Genomic DNA, 17,594 nt, shown 5'->3' with positions numbered 1-17,594 from the left:
CTCTCACCATCACCCTGCTGCACTTCCACTCCTATTTTCTTTGCACATTTCACTAATCTCTTCTCACTTTTACCAATAAAGGTATAGGAATACTTAAAGTCCATTGAATGGCTTTGTTTCGGACACAGGACTTTACTTAGCGGTCATAAAGAATGCTGGTGAGCAGGTGTATGTGTATGTGTGTGAGTGTGTGTGTACATGATACGTGTATGTGGGTAGGTATGGGGGTATGAGCACCTGCTGTATTAACCTTTTGAAAATTAAGATGATGCTAACAGTATGTCATCAGGAATACATTCTGCGTGTTTTCTAGTAGCAGTGAATTAAATTTCCAACTACATTCATGAAAGCTATGTAGATCCTATAGTAGTAGAACGAGTTATTGAATAAACTGAAAGAGAAAAGTTTTGAGTTCATTCAGTAATCACTATCCATCAAAAGTTAAGAGCTGAAAATCTTTCATTTAAAAATCATACTACGTGAAAAGAATTGGAAAGCTTAGGTCAGAGTTTTATCTATCTGAGTGTTCCTTTTGCTGATAGTCAAGTGTTTCAATTCCCAGTTTCAGTACTGAGGAAAAAAATTTGAGGAAACATAAATCTAGTTCATTATGCGAGATGCCCAGAACACTGTTACTGTTTGCTATTGTTCCACAACAAGATAAGGCACTTGCTCCAGAATGAAAATCAACAAATCAAGGAAGTTTTGCTATTAAAAATTTGTCAGTTAAACTAAACAACATATTTAATAGTGTAGTTGACTTACATCCTGGTGCAAGCTCATTTTCTCACTTGTGGACTGGTAACAAAAAATTCATAGACCAGTGCCAGTCTGGGGACCACGGTTTGAATAGCACTGATGTAGAGGGCCCCAGAATTTTATACAGCCCGCCTTCAATACAATGGCGTAAATGTAGGGACTGCCTCCTTCTGACCATTTTGCTGTTCAAAGATCCTCTTATTTCCTTGAAATAAAGGCATCAATAATTTCTCCATTCTAACAATCTAACTAAACCTAACAACCTATGAAAACAACAGCTGCCCCATTGTTAGAAAGAAGAGGATGTGTGCTTACTCTTCTTGGCGTAAGTCATTGACGCTGCGGTCCAGTGAGATCATGTCACTTGCCACCATGTTAAATCCAAACTCTTTAATGCTGGCTTGAATTGCATGTTTGAATTCTGGTCCCAAAACCAATGGCTTGGCTTTCTCTCCAGGGCCACCAACCACTCCAGGAGGCTCAGGTTCTTTGGGTTCAAAGTTACCGAGGATCCCTGGGCGAAGCACAGGATCACGGTAGGTGAATGTCTGAGGCTTAAATGTGAGATACTGCCTCTGCATGATATCTTTCTGGGAATCTCCTCCAGCATGGTGCTCTTGTTCATTTTTGGCCTTGTTTTTTCTTCTAATAGACTCTAAGTCCACTTCTACTCCTTCAACATGAGGCCATGGTACCACAGGTTTGAATCTGTCCTCCCCAGGAGCTAGTCCATTGCCGCCTCGGTTGGGCATGGGGTCATTGACATCTCTGTCTTCCTATACAAAAGGGAGGGGATATACAATGAGTATATGAAGGCAAACCACCACAGTTGAGTTCATGAGACCAATTTTCAGGTTTAAAAAAAGGCTGAGGCAACAATAAAACAGTTTGGAATACAAGCAGGACATTAATCAGGACTTCCCATTAGAAGATAGCTTTCAGAGTAGAGAGGAAATACCAAGAAATAGGTTATCTCCTCACCTTACTGTTTCAAAATTAATGAAAGGATGCATTTTTACTTCTCCCTTTACAAACCTACCTCTCTATCAAAGGCCCCTTAATAAAGCATGTTTTTAAGGGTTAGAGCAAAGTTCTAGAATCTTTGATTAAAACAGATGCTTAATAGGTCATGTTTGTACAGTATGTGGTTTTCCCAGTTGGCCTGTGTGTGATAAATATAACCTTTTGTCGGTAGCACAACCATATGGTGGCAGTGGTATTAGATGGATGTCACTGTCAGCAGGCTGGCTCAGTGCCCCAAATGGCAGAGGAACAAGGCGGGGATATGCAGAGTCCCAATTTGGTATTTTTTACTCACTGAGAGTTTATCTGAATTCAGAAGTATAAAAAAAGCTAATACCTGTAACTAAGTCAGCTTGGGCTTTTAAACTACTCCCCCATACCTAGTTTGCCCCATTCCAGAAGCAGCATGGGTCAAAACAGGTTCTTTGTACAAGGATATTCATTCACAGTAAAGGGTGCCTCTCTTTTCTGTTTGGACCGTCTTCATCACCTATGCAGATCTTCCAGTCAGATATGATCAGTGCTTTTGCTTCTACCAGCACCATTCTTTGCACAAGACACTGTTTCTCAACATTGGCATCACCTTGATGGCTTTGAAAAATGCCAATGTCTGTGTCTTACCCTCAGACATTATGATTTAATTGGTCTAAGCATTTCGATTTTTAAAAGCACTCCTGGTGATTTTAATATACATCTAAGCCTGAGAATCACTGGCTTAATGGGAGGGCTGCTCATTATAATTAGACAAGGGGATTATAGAGGACGCAGCTGGGGAAGAGGCAAAGTGCACACAGAACAACTGCAAAATAGGCTGATGGGTCTGCCACTTCCCTCCACACTAACACTGTGTGATTCCCCTACAGATAGAATTAGCTACAGATAGATTCCCCTACAGTCATAGAATTAGCACCACCCGACCAAAATCTTTCTACAGGTTTAGAGCTACCTTGAAAAGTAAAGTTTACTAGTTTGCCTTAAAAAATACAAAAGAAAGTCTCTAAGTATCATGTTGATGTGTAGGTGCTCTCTATTAGTAGTTTATCTAGAGGCAAAAATCTTTATAGAAAGTCAGTTATTTCAGATGTGAAGTTAGTAGTTAAGGGACGGCAAAGACTTGATTCTCAAAAGTTCAAAAATAGGCATGCAATGCAAAATTCAAAACATCCAAAAGGGCATGTAGTGAAAATCAAGCTTTTCTGCCTTTCCTTCTGCAGAGGTGATTACAGCTACCAACTTCTTGTGAATTTTTCTAGAGATGTGATATGCATGTATAAACATACATGTGTATATATAACAAGATAATTTTTTTTGGAAACGGGACATAGATTTTAACTAACTCATTAAAAAAGGAACCTGTAAGATATTACAACTGGTTCAAAAAGAAATCCAAAGGACAAACATAAATATCAAGGATATTGCAAAGAATTTACAAATGGATGCAAATCTGGTTAAATTGGTCACTCTGCATAGGGCAATAATCAACTGCATTCCACCAAAACAATTTGCATTTCAATGGACAAGGGTCTTTTGCATCACTCTCAGTTTTCTGTAATTTCCAGGATTGTAAAATAGGAAAGGGTGAGATAAGCTGGAAAGCTGAGTTAGACAGTCATCTTTTGGGACCATTTCAAAGTTTTTCACAAGTTCTCCCCTAAATAGAAAAGGCAACACAGCCTGATTGTATAAATGTGATGCCTTTGTTCAGGTATGTGTGGTACAGGGTAGAGAAAGCCTCTGGATCAGCCTTCTGATTGGCACATCTCAGGGACTTAGCTTGAGCCTAACCTGTGAGCCCTACTAAGGGTCAGAGTAAGTGAGTAGAAGGCTGTTTTGCTGGAAATCATATTCAAGAAGGACTGAAGATTCTCTTGGGAATTAACTAAGTAAAGTATAAGGCAAGCATAACTGTAAGAGAGAGGTAAGGGGTGATTCTGATGATGGAAAAAGTGTTTGTTTCTCCAATTTATCTCCTGGCTCCTTCCAAAATTATACTTACTTATGTTAGTGTTGTAAGTAAATTAATATAGAGCTATCATTATAAAATGTTGTAACAAACTGGTTCCAAGTTGTTGATGCTGAAACAAGTATAACACAAAAAGGAGAAAGACATTCTCCTCCACTTTAGTTTTTCCTATCACAGGCTCAAGAGAATTGGTAAACAGGGAGGTAAGGAAATGTTACTAAATACAGAAGAGTAGTTTGAACAGCTCATACGATGTCAGCATCCAGAAGCCATAGCATCCACTAAGTTACCTAATGTTCCACACAGAGGACATTGAATGTTAGAAGAATACAGAATATGGTAACATGAAATCAAATTGTGAAATACACGCTATAGTCTAGGTTGGCCTATGCTAATACCAAAATTGCAAATTTAAATATTTTTCAAATTCAACTATTTCAATGAGGGAAATTTTAATGGATTAAAAATTCATGTTTATTTTCCTCCAAAAGTTTTTTTTTTTGACTTAATGGTTCTTTGTCTAATCTTAAACTGTGGGTGTTCTTCAGGGTTCTGTTATTAGTCTATTTGTCACTCCATCCTCATGTTGGGTTATTTCATTCTCTTCCAAGCTCAGTGACCAGTTTTATAGTGATCATGGCTACAACCACTTCCCCAGCCCCTATCACCTTTCTGAACTCTAAACCTCCTAGGCAACTGCTTCCTGAACATTTCTATTCATCTCTCTCTAGTAGCTCTAGTAGCTAAATTTAACATATCAAAAACTGAACCTATCATTCACCTCACATCACAAGCCTGTCTCCTTACTTCAGGGACTGAAACCACCATTCACTCAGCTGATGAAATCCAAAACCTGCAATCATCCTCAACTTCTTATTCTCTTTTATCTACCCTTCTGACATCCAATTAATCATAAATTCCTGTCAATTCTATCACCTGCGTAGAGCCTCCATCTGGCCACTTCTTTCTATCATCCTCACTGCTGCTGCCTTAATTCAGGCACCCTCACCTCTGAACAAGATTACAATAGGAATAATAGTGATGATGGTAAACACTGTGTCCTAAAGTGCTTCACATATATTAACTTAATCAATCCCATGAGTTAGGTACTATGATTGCCATGTCTATTTTATAGACAGGACATCTGACAGGAAAGTTACCCAAGATTAGAATCAGTATGTAGTAGAGTCAAAATTTCAATCCAAATAGTCTGGCTCAAGAGTCCATACTCTTAACCACTATGACCTAGTGCTTCTCACCCTGACACATGTACTTCCTACACAGCAGCCACAGGGACTTTTCTAAAATTCATATATCAACATGTTTCTTTCCCTGCTTACAATATTCCAGCAGTAGCCCACTGCCCTCTGGAGAATATACACTCCTCAAGGGGGTTGGCAAGGCTTTGGAGCTCTAGATTGCATTTATGAAATGTCTCCATCACTATCCATGAGAGAGGAGTCAGCTAACTTTTTCTTCAAAGGGTTAAGTAGTAAACATGTTTGGCTTTGCAGACCACAGGGTCTCTGTGGTAATTATTCAAGTCTGCCTCTGTAGTGTGGGAGCAGCCATAGACAATATGTAAATGAATGGGTACGGCTGTGTTCCAGTAACCCTGAATTTACAGACACAGGTGTTGGGCTGGATTTGGCCCCCCAATCCCTGCACTAGACTGTAAGTTCTGTGAGTGCACAGGCTATGTCCATCGTACACACCACTGCATCTCCAGTGCATATCCTGGCACATAATTCCTCAATAAATACTCACTGAATAAACAAATGAATCCTAAAAGTTCTGCTTTGGAGGTAAGACAGACTCTGAAAAGAAAAGCGGAGATAAAGAATGGAAAATACAAAATAGGAGAGCAGGGCTTAGATCAGATAGACCCGTACTGGCAATACCTTATGAATTCACCAAGAACATAACTCTATATTCCCTCCACAGCATTGTACTTTTAATAATGCTATATAATAGGACCAGAAAAATTGAATTTGCTCACTTCTCAAAGACTGCATGTCATTAAATCTGAAGGCAAAACCAAATACAAGAATTGTCTGTCTAACCCCAAGTCAACTAAGAATAATCACATCAAATCTTAATTATATGATTTGAACAATGGCTATAAAGTGGTGTAATACTTTACTCCCCTGAGGAGGAAAGCTACATACTCCTTCTGTCTAAGAGTGAATGAGAATCAGTAGATGCCTCTGTGACTCACTGATACTATAATACCTTCGTAAACACCAGCTGATGCGCTCTACAGTCCAAACCAATGAATCACTGTTAAACAGAAATGGAAAAGAGGATGAGTAGATAATTTTCCAAGATCAGTATGTTCATAAAGGTGGAAATGGACTGAAAAATATAATCACTTATCACTGGATGGTAATATGGATTACCAGAAGTAAGGTCAGGGCAGTCACCATCCACCTTACAATTAACAAAGTGCCCCTTCTTACCTCCAAATCCTGCTTATACGTAATATTTTTCCAAGATGGCCATGCCTTGGTAGAGATAATATAAATCCAAAGGGATTTAGAAAAATGGTCTTTAGAGCAAATGACAGTAACTTAGGCTTGCTTGAATTTGAAATCGTAGGTGAAGCCTAGAAAACTAAGCTTTTAATGATGAGCTTATGCAGTCACACGATCTCTTGAGAAATGACTTAGCTTTAGGAAAGGGCCACTGCTTGAATGACATGCACACTATTTGGTTATCATTCTTCACGAGCCACAGAATTTAAAGGCATAACAAGCCAAACTTCAATCTGTGATTTTTAACTCTCTTGATCAAAAACACCTTTCATCAGAAAAATCCTATCAGCATCCTTTCTCTGGCTGCACTTACCTAAAAGGAGCAGAAGGAATGGGCACAGAAAGCAGATAGGGAGGTGGTAAAAATAAATAAGCTCCAGAAATTCAGAGGGAACAAGGTGTGCTAGTAGGCTGGGGCTCCCCAGACTCTCACCAACATGTGGCAGGATGTGGGTGGGAATGTGGGGTGCACCAGCCTCAGTACCCTTCTTTGTCTCTGCTTAGTTACAGCCGGATGGACTAGACATTTCCTGCTGACTGAAGACCTCCATGTCTTGCTCCTTTCAGAGCACTGAGCGATGACTGCATTGGGAGCTGTAACCCTGCTGGGCATGGTCAAGGAATTTGTCTGTGCTTAATCAGGGCTTAAAATGGATAAGCCCAAGATTAAACAGAGACCTTACCAGTCCTTGAATATCTAGAATGTCATCCATACAGGAAAGGACCCATTTCCAAGTATATTTTAATATCCCTAAACTAAAAGGAGATGGAAGGCCACTTTCCAATGGCAATGCCTCTGTTAGCAACTACAGAGGCAGAACTGAAAATGGATAAAGTATGCTTTCAGGTAACTTTATGGAAATATAAAAATTCTACATAAGCTGTGGGTGTGGCTTAAAGTATGACATTCTGGTAAAAATTATCTGCTCAAAGAAATAGACTCGCTTAGAGGAATTCCTATTCCTTGTCTTTATTTTTATTTTTTTTTCCTTTCTTTAAGTATCAGGCCAAGATATAAACCAAAGGGCAACAAAATAGAGAAAATAGTAGAGTTGACGTCATAATGCTCCACTAAAAGAAATCCAGGTCAGCAACTCTAATACTGTATATTAAACTTAAGCAGGGTAACCAGGCTGAGTACTATACAGTAAACCAGTTCGTCCCAAACTTACTTTACGGATTGAAACACTGGTACTCTTGACAATGGAGTGCAGCCTATTAAGTAATAGTTAATAGTTATATCTTTTATTTTTATCTCAAGACTTCTGATATACTATGGCAACTGCAGTTACAAGTGGGTAAGTCTGTGATGCAGTTTTAGCCACCTACTGGAAAGATTTTATCAGGTTTCTAAGTGGGCATTTTGAGCCAATTAGATGCCACCTCCTTTAACCAAATAAGCAAAATATATAATACAGTATATAGTAATACAGATCTATCCTGTACTATAGTGAAGAATACTGAAATGAATAAGTATCTTCCTAGGCTGCAGGGATCCATGATTGTGCCACTGCACTCCAGCCTGGGGACCACAGCTGTGACCCTGTTTCAAAAACAAAGGTATCATGCACACATACGTTTATTGCGGCACTATTCACAATAGCAAAGACTTGGAATCAACCCAAGTGTCCATCAGTGACAGACTAGATTAAGAAAATGTGGCACATATACACCATGGAATACTATGCAGCCATAAAAAAGGATGAGTTTGTGTTCTTTGTAGGGACATGAATGCAGCTGGAAACCATCATTCTCAGCAAACTATCACAAGAACAGAAAACCAAACACCGCATGTTCTCACTCATAGGTGGGAACTGAACAATGAGATCACTTGGACTCAGGAAGGGGAACATCACACACCCGGGCCTATCATGGGGAGGGGGGAGGGGGGAGAGATTGCACTGGGAGTTATACCTGATGTAAATGACGAGTTGATGGGTGCTGACGAGTTGATGGCTGCAGCACACCAACATGGCACAAGTATACATATGTAACAAACCTGCACATTATGCACATGTACCCTAGAACTTAAAGTGTAATAGTAATTTAAAAAATAAAATAAAAAATAAAAAATAATAAAAAACAAACAAACAAAAAAACAAAGGTATCTTCTTAAAAAGTTGCCTATATCACCTTTTTGAACACCTAGTCATCTGAATAAAAGGAAGATTTCCATTATATAAGAGCCTCCCAATAAATCTCACAATTTTGCAACTTGTTAACTAATCTTAGGTTTTTTATGCATACCATTTGGAATTCTTAAGAGAAGTCCCCATCTGTATCAACACAATAATTTTCTAAAGATCTCTGTGCATTCTGTACAGTAATTGTGATCAACTACACAACATCTAGACGAGGTAAGTTTTAAGTCTTGTGCTCTTTTCCCCCAGTTTTAATGCAATTTCTCCCACATCATTAGGATAATTTCATGATTTGCCTGACTTAACAGGAAAATTAAATGTACCAAAAACACTACATGCTCATTAGAAAAATACCAACTATTTCTTTTCATTTTTTTTTTAAACAGAGATTGGGTCCCAGTTTGTTGCCCAGGCTGGTCTTGAACTACTGGGCTCAGGCGATCCTCCTACCTCGGCCTCCCAAAGTGCTAGGATTACAGGGGGTGAAGTACTGTGCCTGGCTAATCAACTATTTTTTGTCATCTCTTTGAGTTATTGAAGATAACCTCATATGAATATTATCCAAAACCATTTACACATTCTGATCCCTGCTCCAAGCATCCAGTGCAATTCCCTGCCTTCTGGAGACGGAATTCCCTTTTTAAACAGAAGACAAAGTATGCACAGCCATCCCCCTGTTTCTAACCCCCCACAGAGCTTCTTCCTCCAGGTGAAAGATGGGGAGCTGGATCTCAATGTGAAAAACTTTGAACCGTTCTAAGCATTTAAAATCACTGAAGAAGCCAACCAAGGGTTAAACAGGTTTGTTCCCACCAGACTTATTTCAATTTAGTATATAAAAAATATTGACACATTAGTCCCATATGTTCTGTCTTTGGACGATAATTATGCACTGATGATATGCCCAGTCTTAGTGTTGCCCGGGCGTGGTGGCTCATGTCTATAATCTCAGCACTTTGGGAGGCCAAGGCGGGCGGATCACTTGAGGTCAGGAGTTCAAGATCAGCCTGACCAACATGGAGAAACCCTCTCTCTACTAAAAATACAAAATTAGCCGGGCATGGTGGTGCATGCCTGTAATCCCAGCTACTCAGGAGGCCTAGGCAGGAGAATCTCTTGAACTCGGGAGGTGGAGGTTGTGGTGAGCTGAGATCGCGCCATTGCACTCCAGCCTGGGCAACAAGAGCAAAACTCCATCACAAAAAAAAAAATTAAAAAATTAGCCAGTGTCCAATTTCCATCGTCATCTCTATTTCAACTATATACATGAATAAGTATTTGACATTTAATCTCAGAGCACTGGACATTGTGAGTGAATATACTTTTTGGTGGGGAGGCACCTCTTCACTCAGGCTTTAGGAAAATTGCTCTTCAACTGACAAGAAATATTATCTTTATTTTACCAGAACCCAATCTTAATGGAGAAGCATAACTTTCTTTAGATGATATAAATTTATTTAAAGTGTTTCAGAGATAAGAGGCTATATTAAGAAGAAAAACTTTAGAAATAAAAAACCTTCTAAGTCTTAAGTTTGATCTTGTGGAACTCTAGATTATTCCAGTGATAGGTATAGTTTAAAAGTGGTTTTGGCAGTGATATTAGTAAATATGGGTAACAAATCCATTATATTTACTCAGAAGTATATAGTACAATTTTGAACAAAATTTAGTTCATCCAAACTAAAGTACATGATCAAATTTACTAAAGTTATGCTAAATTTACTTTTAAAGAACCATAACAATGTACTGCATATTTTAAAGGCATCGGGGTAAATTACAAAATAAAAACATTCAATTCTCAACATATAAGTTAAAATTATTACTGGAAAAAAGGAGATTTCATACAAAACCCTTCTTTGCGTTAACATTATAATGTCTAATGTTCTATTTTGTAAATGTGAATTTACCATTAAGCACATAGTAGTTCAAACCAGCACATTTAAACTCAGGAACCAACTCCTGGGAAACTCTGCCCTTCTCCCATGGTCCTGGTCCTGTTTTGTTTGTTTGGTTGGTTTTGTTTTGTTTACACAGATGCACTTTCTGCTTTCGTACCTGTGAATATTTCTAACATTGCACTTCTGTATTGCCTTAGTATCTGTTTGTATGTTTCTCCCCAATCAGACTGAGGGCTCTTTGAGGACAGATAGTGTGTATTATTTATCTGTGTGTCCCGAGTACCTAGCAGACAGCAGGTACTGAGTGCATGGTTTGTTCATGGATGAGTAAATGGAGAACATCGAGGTGTGGCTCATCTATTACCCTGCTGGAATATAAACTGATTTTGGGTCTATTATCTTATGCCACTGCTGGCTTGGTTTAAGCTAGCATTTTGGGAATCCAAATGAGATAAGTGAAAACATTATTTCCCTACAAATCTAAAATTTGAATAATCCTTTTTTTAGTTTCTTCTCTTCCTCAGATTTGGATAAATCATGTTGGCACTTCATGGAAAATGAGTACTTTATTTAAACATGAAAAAGTAAATCTGCTGATGTTAGTCTTAGTTCTCTTGGCCAATTTATCTTGCAAACAGTTTCCTGCTAAATCAGGTCAGAAAAACATGAGTTAATACTCAAGTGGGAATAAATTTTAAAAACAAGCAAGTAATTAAAGGACCAAAATACAGGTTAATTTTTGCAACAGAAAAATAAACAACAAATTGATTATCGTTTTACAAAAAAAACTTTTATTCTTAAGACTTTAACTGGAGCAGATCAAAGTTATCATCGTAAACAATTAAGAAGTCTATGTAATACATGAAATTTGAAAATATTTATGAAATCTATGTAAGTTCTATCTTTCAGAGACCTTATAAAAATTTATGCTTTGGCTCATAAACTGAATCATAAATATGCATTACAGGTTTAAAAAAATAGTTCTTATTGTGAATATTTAACATTAACTCTAGCTGATTTGAACTGAACTTGAAAAAATCAAACGTCAATATTAAATAGTCAATATATCGTGTTGTAGTATATTTCAAAAGGTGATAAAACTGTATTTGTCAAAGTTTATGCCATCATTTCAGTGGTAAGAGCACGTGTGTCAAGACAGGCCTATAAATACAAGGCACACGAATGCCACTGAAAAGCCCATCTCCCACAGGTAGTAAAAGGCTGATAATAATACTTTTTAGAAATAATAAAAGGATCTAGTAGATTTTAACTCTTCATGTTTAGGAGCTAAGCAATTCCTGAATTTTAAAAAGAAAGCTCCTAAGTAGCATTTTTATTCTAAAGATGAGATATCATAAATTACACAAAATATTTTAATAAAATAGTCAATATTTTACAAGAAATATCTTACCACATTATTTCTACAAAATGACCTGTCTAAATATAAGAAAGGTATTGGGAAAGTGAAGAGAAAAAAAAAATGAAAGCAAAGTAACAAAAGAAAGATTTAAAATAAAATTTGTGAGAAATTTTAAACACATGAATAACTTATGTATGCATATATATTATGTATGCACATGGAGAGAGGAAATATACATTTAAAAACCAAATGGCTTAGTAGGATAAGAAATAAGAAATTAACCCTGCTAAACAGACCCTTCAAAAGAACAACCACAGCATTTCATCAGGTAGAGAAAGGGGAACTGCTTAAAAGCTGAATTGATTGAAAATGAGGTCACATCTGCTCCTCTTCTGCCCACTCACATAATGTTTTGGAATGAACTTTCATTTTGTGCCAATCAACCCTACTTTAGTACTTAGAAGAGCTAAGACTCTCTCTTTTCTTGATCCTCTTCAAAATATTTTAAAATGCATTCCCAATATCAATCCCTGGAGACCACACTGTTAACACTTTTTTTTTTTTTTTTTAAATCCAGGGAAGTACTTATTTAGACCTATCCTTTGATTCTTGTTTCCAATATAAGTGCATTTTATAATCTAATACCAGCCAAAGCCAAGCAAACAGTTTAATTCTTAATCCTCCTTCACATCTGGCAAACCCAGTGAAACCACATAATGATTTCCAAATCTTACTAAAAACCTTATAGGAAATTAAAGTCACCAACAGAATCATCAATAATTCTTATGACACTAAGAAAAATATTTTACTGAGTGAGAGCAGAATGAGGTCAAATGTGGCATTTGTGTTGGGAGAGAATGTTTGTTATATCTTTTGAAAGGCAAAAAAGCAATGTCCTATTATCCCTCTAGGGGAGAAACTCGAGAATGAATATAGCACTGCCACATGAAATGTTACTACTTTCTGCAGCTGGAAATGCATAAAACGGCTCTTCCTCCACTGCATCCCTGCTTTGCCCTGAAGCACGGCTTACATAACAGCTCATAAAAAAAGTATTGCAATGTGTCGCTTTACAACACATACATTATGATTGGTATATGATAACCTTCTCTTGGAAATCTGAAAAAATAACCACCGCAGGGAAAAAAATACCTCAAAGCTTTCAGGGCAGATGTATCATTTTAAAGCCTGGAACAACATTTTATTACCATGTCATGACTAGAAATCCATTTTGGGAGGGTGTGACAATGTACCGTAATTATGTGAGACAGAAAAATACAGTCAGAGTAGATCAAGGTTATTTATGTAATAAACTTTTTGACATTTTACTTTTTAACTATCAACAGGCCTGTTCTCAAGAAGGAATGCTTATTCATAGTGATACTCTGGTTTATCATGAGTGTTATTTGTCATTCAGGTTACTATTTATATGCATCATTAAAAGATAAAAGAACTGTCCTTTTAGTTATCCAAATATTTATTACAGGTCTACTATATGCCAGACACTCTATATAAAAGTGCCATGTTATGGAAAAAGGCCCTGCCTCTAAGGGAGTCACAGCCTGGAGGAAGGGAATGCCTGAGCAGGCCTCAGTGACCTGATCTGTGTTTTGAAAATAGTAGAGGCTCCCCAGGACATAGGCGGTGGGGATGGAAGGTGGGGCATGAGGAAAAGGCACAAAAATCATAAAAACATGGAGTACTCAGAGAATGCCAAATCATTTGCTATAACAGAAGGGCAGAAGATGAAACTCGAGATACTGGCAGTTCCTCAGAGGGCCTCTTAAGAACTGCCGAGAGGTTCAGACTTTATCCTCTTACATGGGAGCCATGAGATCAAAACTGAATTTTGGAATGAGCACTCGGATAGAGCAAATGAGTGGGAAGAGAAGCCAAGATGTTGTCAGAGACATAAGAATAAACTTAAAAATAAAATACTACAGAAGGCAAAGTGGGAGAGAATTTCAAGACAGGAGTGGTCAACAGGGCTAAAAACTACAGTCACGATGTTGAAGTAACAAGAATGACAAAGTCCAAAGGTACAGGCCAGGGAAGTATGGTAATGGCCGTGCTGCAGTGGGGCCCGCTCGCCAGCTCTCTCATAGACAACAGTGGAGGCCCCAGGAGCACGGAACTATAAAGGCCTCCGGACTCCTCGCAGCTCTCTCCCACTCAGCTAGAGGACGGATCTGTCACACCGCTTTCCACCTTCTAGAGCACACAAAGCATTTTTGTGATCCCCTTGTTGCTGTGCCCTAGACATTCCTTTCAAATGCCTAACTGATGGTTTAACAAATATGTACTGAGTACCTACTATGTACCAGGTTACAGAGATACAAAGGTAAGCAAATACATCCCTGCTTTTGTGGCTCTTTCTGTCCAGTGGGGCAGACAGATAAATAATCATATAAACATGGTGCTGTAAGAAACTTCAAGGAGAATTGATCCAATTTAGGAAGTTAGAAAAGGCTTTCTTGAGACCAGGCGCGGTGGATCACGCCTGTAATCCCAGCACTTTGAGAGGCTGAGGCAGGCGGATCACGAGGTCAGGAGATCGAGACCATCCTGGCTAACACAGTGAAACTCTGTCTCTACTAAAAATACAAAAACTAGCCGGGCGTGGTGGCGGGCGCCTGTAGTCCCTGCTACTTGGGAGGCTGAGGCAGGAGAATGGCATGAACCCAGGAGGTGGAGCATGCAGTCAGCAGAGATCACATCACTGCACTCCAGCCTGGGCGACAGAGCAAGACTCCATCTCAAAAAAAAAAAAAAAAAGGAAAGAAAAGAAAAGGCTTTCTTGAGAATGAGTACATCACTGAGCAAAGATCTGAAAGAAGAGAAGTTAGTTAGGTAAAGAGAGGAGGGAAGAGTATCCCAGGTAGAGAACATGTTGTGCAAAGTGCCTGTAGCAGGAAGCCCATGCTAAGCAAGAAGAACTAGATGTGGCTGGAGTACAGAGTGAGGCGTGCCTGGGGCAAGGTGAGGCTGAAGATTAGGTAGTAGCTAGATCAAGCCAGGCCTGGTGTCCATGGTAATGCATCTAGACTTCATCTGAGAGCAGTAAAAAGCAAGTTAATAGCTTTAATGCACCTTGGAAGGGACAGAAGCATTTTGAAAACAATCCCCTGGCTGAGTAATAAGACCTGGAAACAGGCCGGAGTGACCAAGGATAGATTCGGGAATAGACAGTAGTAGTCTGGATGAGAATCTTGGTGGTGGAAGAAAAGAAGTGGAAAGTGGACAGATTCAAGGGTAAATTAGTGTCTTAGTCCATTTGTATTGCTATAAAGAAATACCAGAAGCTGTGTAATTTATAAGGAAAAGAGGTTTATTTGGCTCACAGTTCTGCAGGCTGTATAAGAAGCACGGTACCAGCATCTCCTTCTGATGGGGCCTCAGGCTGCCTCCACGCATGGCAGTAGGGAAGGGGAGTGGGTGGGGTGTGTGCAGAGATCACATGGTGAGGGAGGGAGGGAGCAAGAGACAGAGAGGAGGTGCCAGGTTTTGTTTTGTTTTGTTTTTTATAATCAGTGCTTTTGGTAACTAACAGAATGAGAACTCCCTTATTACAGTGAAGATGGCACTAAAACAATACATGAGGGATCTGCCTCCATGACCCAATCACTTCCCATTAGGCCTCACCTCCAAAATTGGGAATCAAATTTCAACATGAGGTTTGCGGAGACAGACATCCAAATTATAGCAATTAGGAAGTAAAATGAGCAAATGTGATGATGGATTGGATATGTGTGATGAAGGAGAGGGAGGTATGAAGAATGACTTTAAGATTTGCAACTTACCCAAGTGGATACTGTTCACTGAGAGAGGAAACACTGAAATAGACCAGAATTGAAGATGATGAGTTCTTTTAGATATGCTGAATTTGAAGTGCTTCTGAAACATTCAAGAGGAGACAGAAACATAGAATTTATAGCTCAGTGAAGAGGTCTGGACTGGAGAATATAATTTGGCAGAAATCGTTGTGCAGATAATAATTGACTCAAGAGCTAATAAAATGAATGATGAAGAGATTATAAAGTAAGAAAAGGAAAGGACCTTGGATCCCGGCCTTGAGGAATCCAACCCTTACGTGATTGATGGAAGAGGGTGAGACCACAGAAGAGACAGATGACTAGTCCAATATATTGAAAGAAAAACAAAAACCAGAACAGTGTGTTCAAGACAGAGGGCATGGTGAAGTATGTCAAGAAGCCAAGTAAGATGAGGATTGCATTTGGTAACGTGAAGTTGAAGCTGACTGATAACTTTACTGACAGCTGTTTTGGTAGGGTAATGGTGTCAAGAGCCCAACTGGAGTGAGTGGAAGTGTGGAGCTGGGAGATGTGGAAACGGTACAAATAAGAATAGACAACATTTTTGAAAAATGTGCCTGTTAAGGGACGAATAGAGATGAAGAAGCAGCTGGAAGAAATATTAAGTGGAATGAGAAAATTTAGTTTGTTTTTAATAGGAAAAGCTTGAAGACTTAAAAGCAAAGGCAATGGTGAGACATTTAAAAGCATGTGAGAGAAGGGATAATCAAGTGTAGAAAGTTATTGAGAATGTAGAAGGGATAGGAGCCAAAGCAGTCATGGTGACTGGCCTGGTTGGGAGGAGGATACCCCCTCTGCTGTAATAGGAAGGATGGAATTGGCGCAGATACTGGATTCCAAATCCTCAACCACTGCAGTCTGAATTAATCCAACAGTATCTTCCATTTAATCTATTCTATGTATTGCATTTAGACTTACCTCTGTTAAACACTGCGGATATATGAAAAAATACTCAACATCACTAATCAGGGAAATGCAAATCAAAACTGCAATGAGGTATCATCTCATCCGAGTCAGAATGGCTATTACCAAAAAGACAAAAAATAACAATGCTGGCAAAGATGCAGAGTAAGGGAACTCTTACACACTGTTGGTGGGAATGTTAAGTTACAACAGCCATTATGGAAAACAGTATGGAGGTTTCTCAAAAACCTAAAAATAGAACTACCGTACGACCCACCCATCCCACTATTGGGTATTTATCCAAAGGAAAGGAAATTAGTATATCAAAGGATACCTGCCCTGTCATGTTGACTGAAGCACTATTCACAATAGCCAAGATACGGAACCAACCTAAGTGTCCATCAGTGGATGAACGGATAAAGAAAATGTGGTATGTATACACAATGGAGTACTATTCAGCCATAGAAAAAAATCCTGTCATTTGCAGCAACATGGATGGAAGTGAAGGTCATTATGCCATGTGAAATAAGCCAGGCACAGAAAGACAAATACCACGTGTTCTCACTCATATGCGAGAGCTAAAAAAGTGGATCTCACTGAGGTAGAGTAGAACGATGGTTAACAGTGGCTGGGAAGGGGAAAGGGGTAAAGAGATTGGTTAATGGGTTCAAACATATACTTAGATAGAAGGAATAAGTTCTAGTGTTCAATACCACAGTAGGGTGACCATAGGGAAAAACAATTTATTGTACATTTCAAAGTAGCTAGAAGAAAAGATCTGAGGCATTTCCAACACAAAGAAAAGGAATGTTACAAGCTCACACCTGTAATCCCAGCACTTTGGGAGGCTGAGGGAGGAGGATCTCTTGAGGGTAAGAATTTGAGACCAGCCTTGGCAGCATAGTGAGACCCCCATCTTTACAAATTTTTTTTTTTTTTAAATCAGGAGGGCATGGTGGTGTGTGTCTGTAGTCCTAGTTACTTGGAAGGCTGAGGTGGGAGGATTGCTTGAGGCCAGGAGTTCGAGGCCACAGTGAACAATGATCGTGCCACTGCCCTCCAGCCTGGGCAATAGAGCAAGACCCTGTCTCTAAAAAAAAAAAAGTTCAAGGTAACAGATATCCTAATTACCCTGATTTGATCATTACACACTGTATGCATGTGTCAAAATATCCCATGC

The 17,594-nt window shown here is 38.9% G+C and overlaps 1 protein-coding gene across 2 annotated transcripts in view; it reads right to left on the bottom strand.

Annotated features, from left to right (window-relative positions):
• Positions 1-17,594, bottom strand: part of GALNT7 (polypeptide N-acetylgalactosaminyltransferase 7) — a 153,164-nt gene that overhangs the window by 74,845 nt on the left and 60,725 nt on the right. For both annotated transcript variants that reach the window (XM_025385081.1, XM_025385080.1), the window contains exon 2: positions 1,075-1,535. In XM_025385081.1, the coding sequence (XP_025240866.1) occupies positions 1,075-1,535 (461 nt within the window). The remainder of the gene's footprint in view (positions 1-1,074; positions 1,536-17,594) is intronic.

Source organism: Theropithecus gelada, chromosome 5 (genome assembly GCF_003255815.1).
Source record: "Theropithecus gelada isolate Dixy chromosome 5, Tgel_1.0, whole genome shotgun sequence".
Classification (NCBI taxonomy): Eukaryota; Metazoa; Chordata; class Mammalia; order Primates; family Cercopithecidae; genus Theropithecus; species Theropithecus gelada.
Note: the sequence above shows the minus strand (reverse complement) of the source record. Positions and strands in the feature narration are given on the sequence as shown.